This window comes from Salmo trutta, chromosome 1, assembly GCF_901001165.1.
Source record: "Salmo trutta chromosome 1, fSalTru1.1, whole genome shotgun sequence".
Taxonomy (NCBI): Eukaryota; Metazoa; Chordata; class Actinopteri; order Salmoniformes; family Salmonidae; genus Salmo; species Salmo trutta.
In genome coordinates this window covers 28,100,544-28,115,757 of record NC_042957.1, presented here as the reverse complement: position 1 = coordinate 28,115,757, position 15,214 = coordinate 28,100,544, and the positions used below count along the sequence as shown (strand labels likewise).

At 44.7% G+C, this 15,214-nt stretch overlaps 1 protein-coding gene across 1 annotated transcript; it reads left to right on the top strand.

Moving 5' to 3' along the window:
* Nucleotides 1-82: 82 nt before the first annotated feature.
* On the top strand, nt 83-14,925 carry plg (plasminogen). Its single transcript, XM_029751969.1, has 19 exons — nt 83-211; nt 1,401-1,536; nt 1,629-1,735; nt 2,201-2,315; nt 2,448-2,587; nt 3,022-3,142; nt 3,525-3,643; nt 5,114-5,276; nt 5,418-5,542; nt 5,736-5,895; nt 12,203-12,414; nt 12,541-12,689; nt 12,933-13,026; nt 13,168-13,282; nt 13,411-13,485; nt 13,703-13,843; nt 13,939-14,045; nt 14,205-14,350; nt 14,501-14,925. Exons 1-19 carry the CDS (start codon nt 166-168, stop codon nt 14,663-14,665), a joined length of 2,436 nt encoding a protein of 811 aa, XP_029607829.1. The 5' UTR covers nt 83-165; the 3' UTR covers nt 14,666-14,925.
* Nucleotides 14,926-15,214: the final 289 nt, after the last annotated feature.

Here is a 15,214-nt window from a genome sequence, read left to right as displayed (position 1 = left end):
TAAAAGCCAATTGACAAACAGAGCCTGACCTCTGCTCCATGTCCTTGTTAGGCCAATGATTGACTGATGAGTGAAATCTATCTATTTGTCTCACTGACATGGCTTAAACGACACAAAACGTATCCCACTGGTGAGTTTGTATGCAATGCTTGACAGTGCCGCATCATGGACCTGTACAAAGCAGTGTTGCTAGGCGTCCTTTTCTCTGCAGGTAAGATACAGCTGGCATAATTTGACACATTTTAAATTGAGGTGAACTGAAGGACTCCCACACAGTGTTTATACTTGCAAATTGAACATTTATTCACAAATGAGTCCTATCTGTACACTGAAGTTTTTTGCTAGGTTCCTGTGTCTATGAATTTACTTCAGGTGTGCTTAGTTCTTTAATCTAATAATTTTGTAAGATTATCTTCTGTCAAACCTTAAAACTGTATTCTTCTTCTTACTGTTTAATTAATCTCGCAGATAGTCCTATTGTACAGTGTATTGTAACTCATTATTAGCCTTTATATAAACTGGGGGGTTTGAGTCCTGAATACTGATTGGCTATACAGAGTGACTTACAGGAGCAATTAAGGTTAAGTGCCTTGCTCAAGTGCACATCGACAGAGTTTTCACCTCGTCGGCTCAGGGATTCGAACCAGCAACTTTTCAGTTACTGGTCCAACCCTCTTAAACGCTAGGCTACTTGCCACCCTCATCATTTATACTGTATATCCTATGTGTACATATTCTACCACAACCAGTTTTATTACTATTCATAAACTAAGTGTTTCGACCTCTGAATGCTGATTGGCTGACAGCCGTGGTATATCAGACGTATACCACGGGTATGACAAAACATTTCTTTTTACTGCTCTAATTACGTTGGTAACCAGTTCATAATAGCAGTAAGGCACCTCTGGGGTTTGTGGTATATGGCAAATATACCATGGCTAAGGGCTGTATCCAGGTACTCCGCGATGCGTCGTGCATAAGAACAGCCCTTACCTGTGGTATATTGGCCATATACCACACCCCCTCGTGCCTTATTGGGCTAGCTTTACTGCTGTAGTATAAGTAGGCTACTGTGGAAGAATGAGTAAATACAATACTTTTTGCACAGTATTTAAGAGTAATAGGAACAATGTTGTGTTAAAACACTTCATCACACAAACATTTCTATGTATTTCTCTTAGTTGTAAATGGTTTTGAAATAACTTGTACTTTTGTCTGTGGTGTATGTCCACTCCACAAATGGCTAAACTGTCAATATACCTTCATGTTGCAACCTCCATTCTATAGTGGTCTTTAACAGCAGTTTAGCCCTGAAACCACTGAGTTTTAGCTTTGCATCACAGAGCAATTGTAAGCAAATTCAGTCTTACTCATTATTTCTTATCTGTTTGTCTATTTAGTCAGTGCGGGTGTCCTGGATGAATATGCAAAAACAGAGGGCGCTCGGATTATATCTGTCTTGAAGAGGGAGTACTCAGTAGGCACCGTCCTAGAATGTGCCATCAAGTGTAACGCTGAAACAGCTTTCACTTGCAGGTAATTTAAGGCTTATGGCCATTACATGAACAGTGATAATGATTTACACATGAGTTACATAGTCAGATTTTATTCTGAATGTTTCTTGGCAGGTCCTTTATATACATTGAAAAGGATCAAGAATGTATGACAATACCAGCAAACACCAAAACAGAGCAAGTTCTGAGAAGAACCAGCACAGCTCTCTACGAAAAGAAAGGCAAGTCCTAAAGTTTTTCAGATTTTCTCGATAAGTAGGTAGGCCTGAAAGGGCCATCCTATCATCATTAATGCATAATGGATTACAAATGTTCTAATCTAAATGTAGGACTGTGAGTTTCATGTGATTGTATTAGTCCACATTATTTTTGGTTAATATTTAGCTAACCTCTGTGGAGAGTCCAGTAAGAGGTTTGGACTGTGTCTGTAAGCAAACAGAAGAGGTGATGCAGATTATCTAAACAACCCAGTCCAATCAGTCCTTCAGTGGGAGGTACATACGGTATATCAAATACATACTGACCATATATGACAACGTCTCAGATAGTAAAGTCCTGATGATGCTTTTTGATTACCCAAGAGGGGTGTTTAGTACATTGCTGAACTTGCCTAATAAAATCTCAAAGATTATTAACCAAGCCACCCACCTACTACTGTTGAGACATGCTATTCTATGTCTTTATAGTGTACTTGATGGAGTGTGTGAATGGAATCGGTATGGACTACAGAGGGACGAAGTCCAAAACAAAATCAGGGAAGACATGCCAGAGATGGGCATCAAAATACCCCCATAACCCCAAGTATACTCACACACACCTACAATATTTCTCATATTCCTATAAAGTATTATATTTACATATTATTGACTACAAGCAACTTGTGAAGTTAGATTTCTTTGCAGCAGAAGTAAATTAACAGAATCATTCCCACAGCATGACCCCTTCAACACACCCCAATGCCGACCTGGAGTCCAACTTCTGTAGAAACCCAGATGGCGATAGCGAAGGACCCTGGTGCTACACCAGAGACCCTGAGACCAGGTGGGAGACCTGCAACGTCCAGGACTGCAGCGGTACCCTTAATATCTTGTTATTTCCCCACTGCCAATAAGATGATGAAATAGCTGATGTCATGTTGGTATAAAAGTTAAAATCCCAAAAGCAGATTACACTCTTAGAAACAAAAGTGCTATCTAGAACCTAAAAGGGTTCTTCGGCTGTCCCCATAGGAGAACCCTTTGAAGAACCCCTTTTTTTTGGTTCCAGGTAGATCCCGTTTAGGTTCCATGTAGAACCCTTTCCACAGAGGGTTATACATGGAACCCAAAAGAGTCCTACCAAGAAACAAAAAGGGCTCTGCTATAGAGACAATTCAGTGTATATATCGTTAAACAAATAGTTGACTAGCTTTTTTAGTCACTTTTCCTCATCATAACATCACTTTGTTAATACAGTAGGTGTAATTTGGAAGTGTTTTATTTCTAAAGTGCTGTTGTTTGTCCCACAGAGGAATGTATGCACTGCAGTGGTGAGGACTACAGGGGAAAGATCTCTACCACTGAGAATGGCTACACCTGCCAGCGCTGGAACGCCCAGAAACCTCACAACCACGGCTACAGTCCCAGCGCGTAAGAGACTTTACTGTCTCTCTCTCTATGTAATATTGGATAAATAGGGAAAGGGGGATACCTAGTCAGTTGTACAACTGAATGCCTTCAACTGAAATTAGTCTTCTGCATTTAACCCAACCCCTCTGAATCAGAGAGGTGCAGGTGGGCTGCCATAATTGACATCCAGCCTTCAGCACCCAGGGAACAGTGGGTTAACTGCCTTGCTCAGATGCAGAATGACAGATTTTTGCCTTGTCAACTCGGGGATTCGATCCAGCAACCTTTCAGTTACTGGCCCGATGCTCTAACCACTAGGCTACCTTCAGGTTATATGTTTACCATGTGCTCCTTCATCTGCCCCTCTTGACCTCTTTCTGTGTCCTTTTCCCTGTCTCTCTAGTCTTCCTGAGAAGTACCTGGAGGAGGACTACTGTAGGAACCCAGATGGCGACCCCAGACCCTGGTGCTTCACCACCAGCCCTTCCAAACGCTGGGACTTCTGCTCCATCCCTCGCTGCAGTGAGCTTTCACCCTATCTCCTCTATCTCTCCCCTGTCCCCTCTGCCCACCATGACCCTCCTAGTGACTGTCATCCCATTAATGTTTTTAGTCTTTTCTCTCATTGGTCTCCCATCTACCTTTTGGTCAAGTTGTTTTTCTACCCCGCATTTTCATCATCTCACCACAAGAGGCCAATACAGCACCTTCTCACACCACGTGCAAATAAATTGTTGTGTGTGTACCTTAATCATTTAACTTAATTATCCAATTAGTCCAAAATATTTTTTAGCAAAATTCACTGTTTCATTTGACCATACTTGTTCACATATTGGTTGTTTGTGTCAGTGAATTTCTCCGTTATTAGGGAGATGCTTTTCTATTTCTTGATTTCAAACACGGTCTTTTGCACATTTCCGTTTGTAGTAAAGTAGCCTAATGTTTTAGGCTACTTTTTGAGACATGAATTGTGTATGTGCCATTCAGAGGGTGAATTGGCAAGACTAAATATTTAAGTGCCTTTGAACAGGGTATGATATTAGCTGCCAGGCGCACCAGTTTGTGTCAAGAACTGCAACGCTGCTGTGTTTTTCACGCTCAACAGTTTCCCGTGTGTATCAAGAATGGTCCACCACCCAAAGGACATCCAGCCAACTTGACACAACTGTGGGAAGTATTGGAGTCAACATGGGCCAACATCCCTGGGCAATACTTGACACCTTGTAGAGTCCATACCACGACTTAATATTAGGAAAGTGTTCCTAATGTTTGGTATACTCAGTGTATATTATTGTCATCTGCAGCGAGTGTCCCAGCAGGATATTTACACACAATATTCTGGTCTTTCCATTTACTGTACTTTTATATAGACTGTACTTCCATGTTTGGTTTCATTGACTCTCCCCTTGAACTGCCCCTAATTGACCAATTTGTAGCTACAACTTCCGAGTCTGTTGGAGAAGATCAGCTTGAGCAAAGTGAGGTGTAGAACAACTGATCTACAAATAGTATTCCCGTGCCAAATAATAGGTTTTGTGCAATCCAGATTCGCAAAGCTACGCCTTTCCTGGCTCAGGTGATACCCCGCCCGAACACACAATCACAACCAGACGTTGATTGATTGTTTGAAGACAGCTTGTGTCAATTACAGAATATTTCCTAGGATTTTCTAACTGCAGCAACACTTGCAGGATAATGCTGGAAATACTGGTAAAAGCACAGTGCCTCATTTATGGAGCAAAAAGCAGGACCCTCCCCATGACCCTGCTCTTTCACATAAAAATAATTCAAACATGAGTTCACTAATGCCCAGGGAGTTCTCCTCACTCTCCCTTCTCTCTCCATTCTCCCTTCTCTCTCCCTTCTCTCTCCCTTCTCTCTCCATTCTCCCTTCTCTCTCCATTCTCCCTTCTCTCTCCCTTCTCTCTCCATTCTCCCTTCTCTCTCCCTTCTCTCTCCCTTCTCTCGCCCTTCTCTCTCCCTCTCTCCTAGCTTCTGAGCCTCCCACGGTGGTGGAGGAGCTCACCTGTAGCACAGGCGACGGCGGTGCCTACAGGGGAACTGTTGCCGTGACAACGTCTGGGAAAGCCTGTCAGGTCTGGGCAGCTCAGACGCCCCAAAAGCACAACAGAACTCCAGACAACTACCCATGCAAGTAAGATCAACCCACGATATTGGGCAACTTGTTTTTACTCAAACAAGAGCGGAGCATTGCATTTGTCAGTGTTTTAATGTCTTGAAGATACAGACTGACTGTGACTTAACCAATATGAGTGGTTGTTTGTGTTCCTGTCAGAGGCCTGGACCTGAACTACTGCAGGAACCCAGACAATGAGAGGATGCCCTGGTGCTACACTACAGACCCAGAGACACGTTGGGAGTACTGCAAGGTGCCTAGCTGTGGAGACGTTCCTGGACCAGGTCACTTTACACTGTCGTGTGATGATGATGATGATAATGCATTGGATTTATATAGGGCTTTCCCAAGTGCTAAAATTGCTATACACTAACTACATAATGAAACTCATATCATCCACTATCAATCCATACCTCCTACATTTTTCACCAAAATTCATATTTGGTTAACATGGTTCATATTATTTTTGATGTTCAGATGATGCAGCTCCCACTCCAGCTGAGGAAGACTGTTATGTGGGCAGCGGGAGTGAATATCGTGGCATGGTGACAGAGACCATCAGTGGGAAGAAATGCCAGTCCTGGAGCTCGATGACACCTCACAGTCACAAGAAGACACCTCAGGACTTCCCTAAAGCGTGAGGCCTAGAGCATAGTCAAATATTATCTCTATCTAGATCATCTATAGCTTTATTTCTGTATTCTACTATCTGGTCATTTAAAGTAGAAATGGGGGTAAAAATTATACCGTAGAGTATCGCAATATTATTTTTTACAATATTATATTGATTCTATGACTCCAAGTATCAAGTGTGTATTTATATATATACACAGTACATACAGTTGAAGTCGGAAGTTTACATACACCTTAGCCAAATACATTTAAACTCAGTTTTTCACAATTCCTGACATTTAATCCTATTAAAAAGTCCCTGTCTTAGATCAGTTAGGATCACCACTTTATTTTAAGAATGTGAAATGTCAGAATAATAGTAGAGAGAATTATTTATTTCAGCTTTTATTTCTTTCATAACATTCCCAGTGGGTCAGAAGTTTACATACACTCATATAGTATTTGGTAGCATTGCCTTTAAATTGTTTAACTTGGGTTAAACGTTTCGGGTAGCCTTCCACAAGCTTCCCACAATAAGTTGGGTAAATTTTGGCCCATTCCCCCTGACAGAGCTGGTGTAACTGAGTCAGGTTTGTAGGCCTCCTTGCTCGCACACACTTTTTCAGTTCTGCCCACAAATGTTCTGTAGGGTTGAGGTCAGGGCTTTGTGATGGCCACTCCAATACCTTGACTTTGTTGTCCTTAAGCCATTTTGTCACAACTTTGGAAGTATGCTTGGGGTCATTGTCCATTTGGAAGACCCATTTGCGACCAAGCTTTAACTTCCTGACTGATGTCTTGAGATGTTGCTTCAATATATCAATATAATTTTCCACCCTCATGATGCCATCTATTTTGTGAAGTGCACCAGTCCCTCCTGCAGCAAAGCACCCCCACAACATGATGCTGCCACCCCCGTGCTTCACGGTTGGGATGATGTTCTTCGGCTTGCAAGCCTCCCCCTTTTTCCTCCAAACATAACGATGGTCATTATGGCCAAACAGTTCTATTTTTGTTTTATCAGACCAGAGGACATTTCTCCAAAAAGTACGATCTTTGTCCCGGTGTGCAGATTTTTATTGTGGTTTTGGAGCAGTGGCTTCTTCCTTGCTGAGCGGCCTTTCAGCTTATATATAGGACTATATATATTACTGTGGATATATATACTTTTGTAACTGTTTCCTCCAGCATCTTCACATGGTCCTTTGCTGTTGTTCTGGAATTGATTTGCACTTTTTGCACCAAATTACACTCATCTCTAGGAGACAGAACGTGTCTCCTTCCTGAGTGGTATGACGGCTGCGTGGTCCCATGGTGTTCATACCTGCGTACTATTGTTTGTACAAATGAACGTGGTACCTTCAGGCATTTGGAAATTGCTCCCAAGGATGAACCAGACTTGTGGAGATCTACAATTCTTTTTCTGAGGCTGATTTCTTATGATTTTCCCATGATGTCAAGCAAAGAGGCACTGAGTTTGAAGGTAGGCCTTGAAATACATCCACAGTGTAACGGCTGTCTGTGGAAGTAGACCAAGGTGCAGCGGAGTTAGTGTTCATCTTTGAATTTTAATAAACGTAAGAACACTATACACACAAAACAAGAAAACCGACAGCCAAACAGTCCTGTCAGGTGCAAAACACTAAACAGAAACAATCCCCCACAAAACCCAAAGGAAAAACAGGCTCCTTATGTGTGACTCCCAATCAGCAACAACAAACTATAGCTGTGCCTGATTGGGAGCCACACACGGCCCAAAACAAAGAAATACAAAAACATAGAAAAATGAACATAGAACGCCCACCCTGGCCTAACCAAAATAAAGAACAAAAACCCCTCTCTATGGCCAGGGCGTTACAGTACCCCCCCCCCAAAGGTGCGAACTCCGGCCGCAAAACCTGACTCTGAAGGGGAGGGTCCGGGTGAGCCTTCTTACAGCGGCGGCTCAGGTGCGGGACGTGGCCTCCGCTCCATCCTTGGCGTCGCCCACTTAGGTGGCGCCCCTGGCCGCGCCGGAGGACTGGTGGGCGACCCTGACTGCGCCCGGCTGGCGGGCGACCCTGGCTGTGCCCGGCTGGCGGGCGACCCTGGCTGCGCCTGGCTGGTGGGCGATTCTGGTTGCGCCCGGTTGGCGGGCGACCCTGGCTGCGCCCGGCTGGCGGGCGACCCTGGCGGCTCCGGGCTGGCGGGCGGCTCTGGGCTGGCGGGCGGCTCTGGCGGCTCTGGCCCAGGATTCACCAGGCTGGGGAGACATGAAGGAGGCCTGGCCCTGGGCGCAGGCACAGGACTCACCAGGCTGGGGAGACATGAAGGAGGCCTGGCCCTGGGCGCAGGCACAGGGCTCACCAGGCTGGCGGGTGGCTCCGGCCCAGGATTCACCAGGCTGGGGAGACATGAAGGAGGCCTGGCCCTGGGCGCAGGCACAGGACTCACCAGGCTGGCGGGCGGCTCTGGCGGCTCCGGACAGGCGGGCGGCTCTGGCGGCTCCGGACAGGCGGGCGGCTCTGGCGGCTCCGGACAGGCGGGCGGCTCTGGCGGCTCCGGACTGGCGGGCGGCTCTTGCGGCTCCGGAGTGGTGGGAGGCTCCGGACTGGCGGGCGGCTCCGGACTGGCGGGCGGCTCCGGACTGGCGGGCGGCTCCGGACTGGCGGGCGGCTCTGGCGGCTCTGGCCCAGGACTCACCAGGCTGGGGAGACATGAAGGAAGCCTGGCTCTGGGCGCAGGCACTGGACTCACCAGGTTGGGGAGACCCACCGGAGGCCTGGTCCTGGGAGGAGGCACATGATAGACCAGGCTGGAGAGACCCACAGGAGGCCTGGTCCTGGGAGGAGGCACAGGATAAACCAGGCTGGAGCGACCCACTGGAGGCCTGGTCCGAGGAGGAGGCACAGGATAAACCGGGCTGTGGGGGAGCACTGGAGTTCTGGTGCGTAGGCTTGCCACCCAAACTCCAGGCTGAATGCCCACTTTTGCCCGGCACGGGCGGAGCGCAGGCATTGGGCGAACTGAGCCCTCCCAGCGCCCTGGAGACACAGTGTGCAGAGCCGGCGCAGGATAGCCTGGACCAAAACGGCGCACTGGAGACCAGACACGCTGAGCTGGCACAATCCGTCCTGGCTCGATGCCTGCTCTCGCATGGCACTTGCGGGGGGCTGGCATGTAGCGCTCCGGGCTATCAACGCGTACTGGGGACACCGTGTGCTTTACCGCATAACACGGTGCCTGACCAGTACTGCGCTGCCTCCTGTAAGCACGGGGAGTTGGCCCAGAATTAAATCCTGGCTCTGCCACACTCCCCGTGTGCCCCCCCACCAAAAAAAATGTTGGGGCTGCCTCTCGTGCCTGTTGCGCTCCCTCGCTTCGTACCAGCGCCTCTCAGCTATCGCCGCCTCGATCTCCCACTGTGGGCGGCGATACTCCCCAGCCTGAGCCCACGGTCCACCTCCGTCGAGCAATTCCTCCCATCTCCAGGAATCCTGAACGCACCTCTCCATCTCCTCCAAAGTCCATGAGTCCATATTTCCCCTCTCCTGGTGCTTCTCCTTCCTCCGCTGCTTGGTCCGTTTTTGGTGGGGGATTCTGTAACGGCTGTCTGTGGAAGTAGACCAAGGTGCAGCGGAGTTAGTGTTCATCTTTGAATTTTAATAAACGTAAGAACAGTATACACACAAAACAAGAAAACCGACAGCCAAACAGTTCTGTCAGGTGCAAAACACTAAACAGAAACAATCCCCCACAAAACCCAAAGGAAAAACAGGCTCCTTATGTGTGACTCCCAATCAGCAACAACGAACTACAGCTGTGCCTGATTGGGAATCACACACACACACACACGGCCCAAAACAAAGAAATACAAAAACATAGAAAAATGAACATAGAACGCTCACCCAATGTAACACCCTGGCCTAACCAAAATAAAGAACAAAAACCCCTCTCTATGGCCAGGGCGTTACACACAGGTACACCTCCAATTGACTCAAATGATGTCAATTAGCCTATCAGAAGCTTCTAAAGCCATGACATAATTTTCTGGAATTTTCCAAGCTGTTTAAAGGCACTGTCAACTTAGTGTATGTTAACTTCTGACCCAATGGAATTGTGATATAGTGAATTATAAGTGAAATTGTTGGACAATTGTTGGAAAATGTACTTGTGTCATGCACAAAGTAGATGTCCTAACCGACTTGCGAAAACTATAGTTTGTTAACAAGAAATTTGTGGAGTGGTTGAAAAACAAGTTTTAATGACTCCAACCTAAGTGTGTGTAAACTTCCGACTTCAACTGCATATTTTGGGGGGCAACTGCACGCAGATATATAAAAGCGTTCATCTGACTCTGGGGAAGAAGATAAAGGGCCTCATTGCCAAAGTATCCCATTAACTTAACTAGCGGTAGTTGGCTGTACCTGTGCAAAACCTCAGGTATTTCTCCTTCTCTAGATTGATCTTCTTTTTAACTGGTGAGCCAACATGTTTTCAGCACTTTTATTTCCTGATCGTTTTGTAATGGCTTTCTCTTGTCCCTCTGCAGCAGACATGGTGAGCAATATGTTTGGAACATCGAATCCCAATACATATAGAATCGTGAGAATCGCAAGAATCGTATTACACATCGTATTGGCACCTACACTACCAGTCAAATGTTTTAGAACACCTACTCATTCAAGGGTTTCTCTTTATTTTTACTATTTTCTGCATTGAAGAATAGTATTGAAGACATCAAAACTATGAAATAACACATATGGAATCATGTAGTAACCCAAAAAGTGTTAAACAAAATATATTTGATATTTGAGATTCGTTAAATAGCCACCCTTTGCCTTGATGACCGATTTGAACACTCTTGGCATTCTCTTAACCAGCTTCACCTGGAATGCTTTTCCTACAGTCTTGAAGGAGTTCCCACATATCCTGAGCACTTGTTGGCTGCTTTTGCTTCACTCTGTGGTCCGACTCATCCCAAACCATGTCAATTGGGTTGAGTTCGGGGTATTGTGGAGGCCAGGTCATCTGATGCAGCACTCCATCACTCTCCTTCTTGGTAAAATAGCCCTCACACAGCCTGGAGGTGTGTTGGGTCATTTTCCTGTTGAAAAACAAATGATAGTCCCACTAAGCCTAAACCAGATGGGATGGCGTATCGCTGCAGAATGCTGTGGTAGCCATGCTGGTTAAGTGTGCCTGTGGTTCTAAATAAAGGGGTTAACACTGCAGATAACACTGCCTGTGATTTTAAATAAATCACAGGCAGTGTTACCAGCAAAGCACCCCCACACCATAACACCTCCTCCTCCATGCTTTACAGTGGGAAATACACATACGGAGATCATCTGTTCACCCACACCGCGTCTCACAAAGACACGGCGGTTGGAACCAAAAATCTCAAATTTGGACATTAGACCAAAGGACAAATTTCCACCGGTCTTATGTCCATTGCTCGTGTTTCTTGGCCCAAGCAAGTCTCTTCTTCTAATTGGTGTCCTTTAGCAGTGGTTTCTTTGCAGCAATTTGACCATGAAGGCCTGATTCACGCAGTCTCCTCTGAACAGTTGATGTTGAGATGCGTCTGTTACTTGAACTCTGTGAAGCATTTATTTGGGCTGCAATTTCTGAGGCTGGTAACTCTAATGAACGTATCCTCTGCAGCAAAGGTAACTCTGGGTCTTCCATTCCTGTGGCGGTCCTCATGAGAGCCAATTTCATCATAGCGCTTGATGGTTTTTGCGACTGCGCTTGAAGAAACTTTCAAAGTTCTTGAAATGTTCCGTATTGACTGACCTTCATGTCTTAAAGTAATGATGGACTGTCGTTTCTCTTTGCTTATTTGAGCTGTTCTTGCCATAATATGGACTTGGTCTTTTACCAAATAGGGCTTTTTTCTGTATACCATCCCTACCTTGTGTTGGTAAAAGACCAAACGCATTAAGAAGGAAAGAAATTGCACAAATTAACTTTTAACAAGGCACACCTGCTAATAGAAATGCATTCCAGGTGACTACCTCATGAAGCTGGTTGAGAGAATGCAAAGAGTGTGCAAAGCTGTCATCAAGGCAAAGGGTGGCTATTTCAAGAATCTCAAATATATTTAGATTTTTTTTAACACTTTTTTGGTTAGCACATGATTCCATATGTGTTATTTCATTCAATTAAAGAAAAACCCTTGAATGAGTAGGTGTTCTAAAACGTTAGACCGGTAGTATAAGTATGATGATAATATCGTATCGTGAGATCCCTGGCAATTCCCAACCCTAATTTTAAGCCAAACAAAGTAATATGTCATTATTCAGTGTCTGAGGACATTAGATGACATGTATTTTACCTATGTTTCACAGCGATTTGAGAAGAAACCTGTGTAGGAACCCTGATGGCGACCGTGCTCCATGGTGCTACACCACTGACCCCTCTGTTCGTTGGGAGTACTGCGCTGTGGAGAAATGCCCAACGGCTCCCAAGCCTACTTCTAAGCCTGACAAGCCTGACAAACCTGACAAACCTGACAAACCCGATCAGCTCAGACCAGCACCCTCTCAGACACCCTCAGCTGGTCATCCTTTTTAATCCTTTAATCCTTTCATTCATTCATTCATTCATTCATTCATCCTACATTGTCAATGTTGAGGGGAGCAATTGATTATATTATATACTGATATCGTTTTCTGTTGATGTTCAGATTGCAAAGTGGGCAATGGGGGGACATACAGGGGTCCCACTTCTATGACCATGTTGGGCGTCACATGTCAGAGGTGGAGCTCCCAAAGCCCCCATCAGCATGCCAGTTTCAACCCTGAATCCCACCCTGACAAAGGCCTGGAGTCCAACGTAAGTCCATGGCATTTTCTTGCTAGATGTACTGTATTTAAAGGCCCTTTTTGACCATTTTATTTGAAAACAATCACAGTAAGGTACTTAATTGTTACCCAGAAGTTATTTGATATTGAGATAAGAACAGCTGCATTGGGCCTTTAAATAATGACAAACAATACTGTGGAAGTACTGCATATGATAGAGGAGACATTTGGGAAGATGTACTTCAATTAATTCAGTGTCTTTTTTCACTGTTAGAATTGTAGAAACCCTGACAATGACGTGAATGGACCATGGTGCTACACCACAGACAGAAGCAAAAAATGGGACTACTGCCAAATCCCAGATTGCGGTATGTGGCCTACATTGAGATAAAGTTTCTGTTAATCATTATACATATGGCTGTGCTGAAACAAACGTGTTACATCCAGATCAATGTGGTTACTGTCTACATGGTAGAATACACAAATAATACTTTATTTTTGCTCTTCAGCTGGCTTGAAATGTGGGCAGCCGGTTACAAAACCCAAGAGGTGTTTTGGTCGCATCGTTGGAGGCTGTGTGTCCAAACCCCACTCATGGCCCTGGCAGATCAGCCTGAGGACCAAGTATGGAGGATAGCATCCCATTCCCTTTCATGAATTGTATTAATGTATTGATATTTCCATCCAGACAGATAAAACAATATATCTCTTGGAGAACTCACTTCTTCACTCTTCTGTCTGTCCTCCTAAAGCACTGGTGTTCATTTCTGTGGGGGAACTCTGATCGCCCCTCAATGGGTCCTCACCGCTGCCCACTGCCTGGAGAGGTGAGAGAACAGCCCGTATTAACTCAGTTGTCTTGAGGTTTATTACTCAATAAATGTATACCAACAAGAAGAGCAGCTGTACATATACTGTGTAGTAGTGGCTGAGTGATAGCCTCTTACACAACAGAAGAAGAGCATTACTTCTTAGTAATGTTTACTGTGAGGCCCTAATTATGGATTAAATAAAAGTTTGTCTTTCTATGTTTGTGCGTATCAGATCAAAGAGGGCATCTGCCTACAAGGTGTTCATGGGAACCCACACAGAGAGAGCAAATGAAGCGACCAAGCAGGAGCGTAATCTGGAGAAACTGATCCTGGGACCTGACAGGACAGACATTGCACTGCTGAAGCTACAAACGTGAGTGAGGCCAGAAAAACTCAATCAAATTTGTCACATTTGTCTTGCTGTTTGGAAGTCAGAGGCTGTAAAAACACTTGTGTGATTGGTTGCAGCCCTGCGCTCATAAATGACAAGGTTTTACCAGCATGCTTACCCGAGAAGGATTATGTGGTACCACCTGGAACAGAGTGCTATGTGACAGGATGGGGAGAGACACAAGGTTCAAGAGTCATGCATGTTTTTTACCCTTGTGATTTCTCTCATAACATTAGACAAAATTAAGTAATTCTTCTCTTCAGGACTCCATTACTTTGTTGTTACAAATGTAGCAATTATTTCTATATTTTCTGACATGAAACATTGATATTTGTGTTTGTAGGAACTGGTGGAGATGGGCTCCTCAAGGAGACGGGCTTCCCTGTTATAGAAAATAAAGTGTGTAATCGTCCTGCCTACCTGAACAACAGAGTCAAGGACCATGAGATGTGTGCTGGGAACATTGAAGGGGGAACAGACAGCTGTCAGGTATACATTCTCAGCAACAACTAGTAGTCATTCAATATCAGTGAAGACTGTGTGGTTGGTTGTAAACTGCAGTTTCCACAGTGATTTTAAACGTAACTGTTTTAGAGTGATGATGATAATGGTGGTGATTATGTTTTTGACCTCTTCCAGGGTGACAGTGGTGGCCCTCTGGTGTGTCATGCCCAGAACAGCTTTGTCCTCCAGGGAGTGACATCCTGGGGTCTGGGCTGTGCCAACGCCTTGAAGCCAGGGGTGTACGCCAGAGTATCAAAGTTTACGGATTGGATTAACAGTCAGATGAAGATTAATTCTTAACTCCCTACTCTCCATAATCTGGAGAAATTTGTCATTTGAGCCACAAATCTAGTTTTGTTAAGAATTGAAAGTACAAATTAAATACTTGTGGTAAGTGATTTTGTCAGAAATTGCAAGGTTCATTATTTTTGTTAAGAAAACAAAATAATTCAATTGTTAAGCAATGCAATTATGTTCTAGCCTGGAAGACAGCAATGGTGTTCGGCCACATGTTAAAAAATGTAATAAACAGCTGACATTGTGTAGCAGATTGTGTGCAATTGGGATCTTGAATGGGAAACCTCTTTATTAAGTTCTGTCAGGTCAGTCAAAAATAAAAGTATATAACATTAACACAACTGGGGTATATTACCATTTGGGATAACTTGAGGCAGTTGCAATTTAAGAATGAGAAAAGTTTCTCTCAAATCACATACTTTAATGAGGAGATTGTCCGGTATGTATAGTGATACATATACATTTAAATACCAATATCACAACAACATAGGATTCACATCATGTTTTTGGAAACAACAAATGCAACAAACATATTGTAGGATATAGGCTATG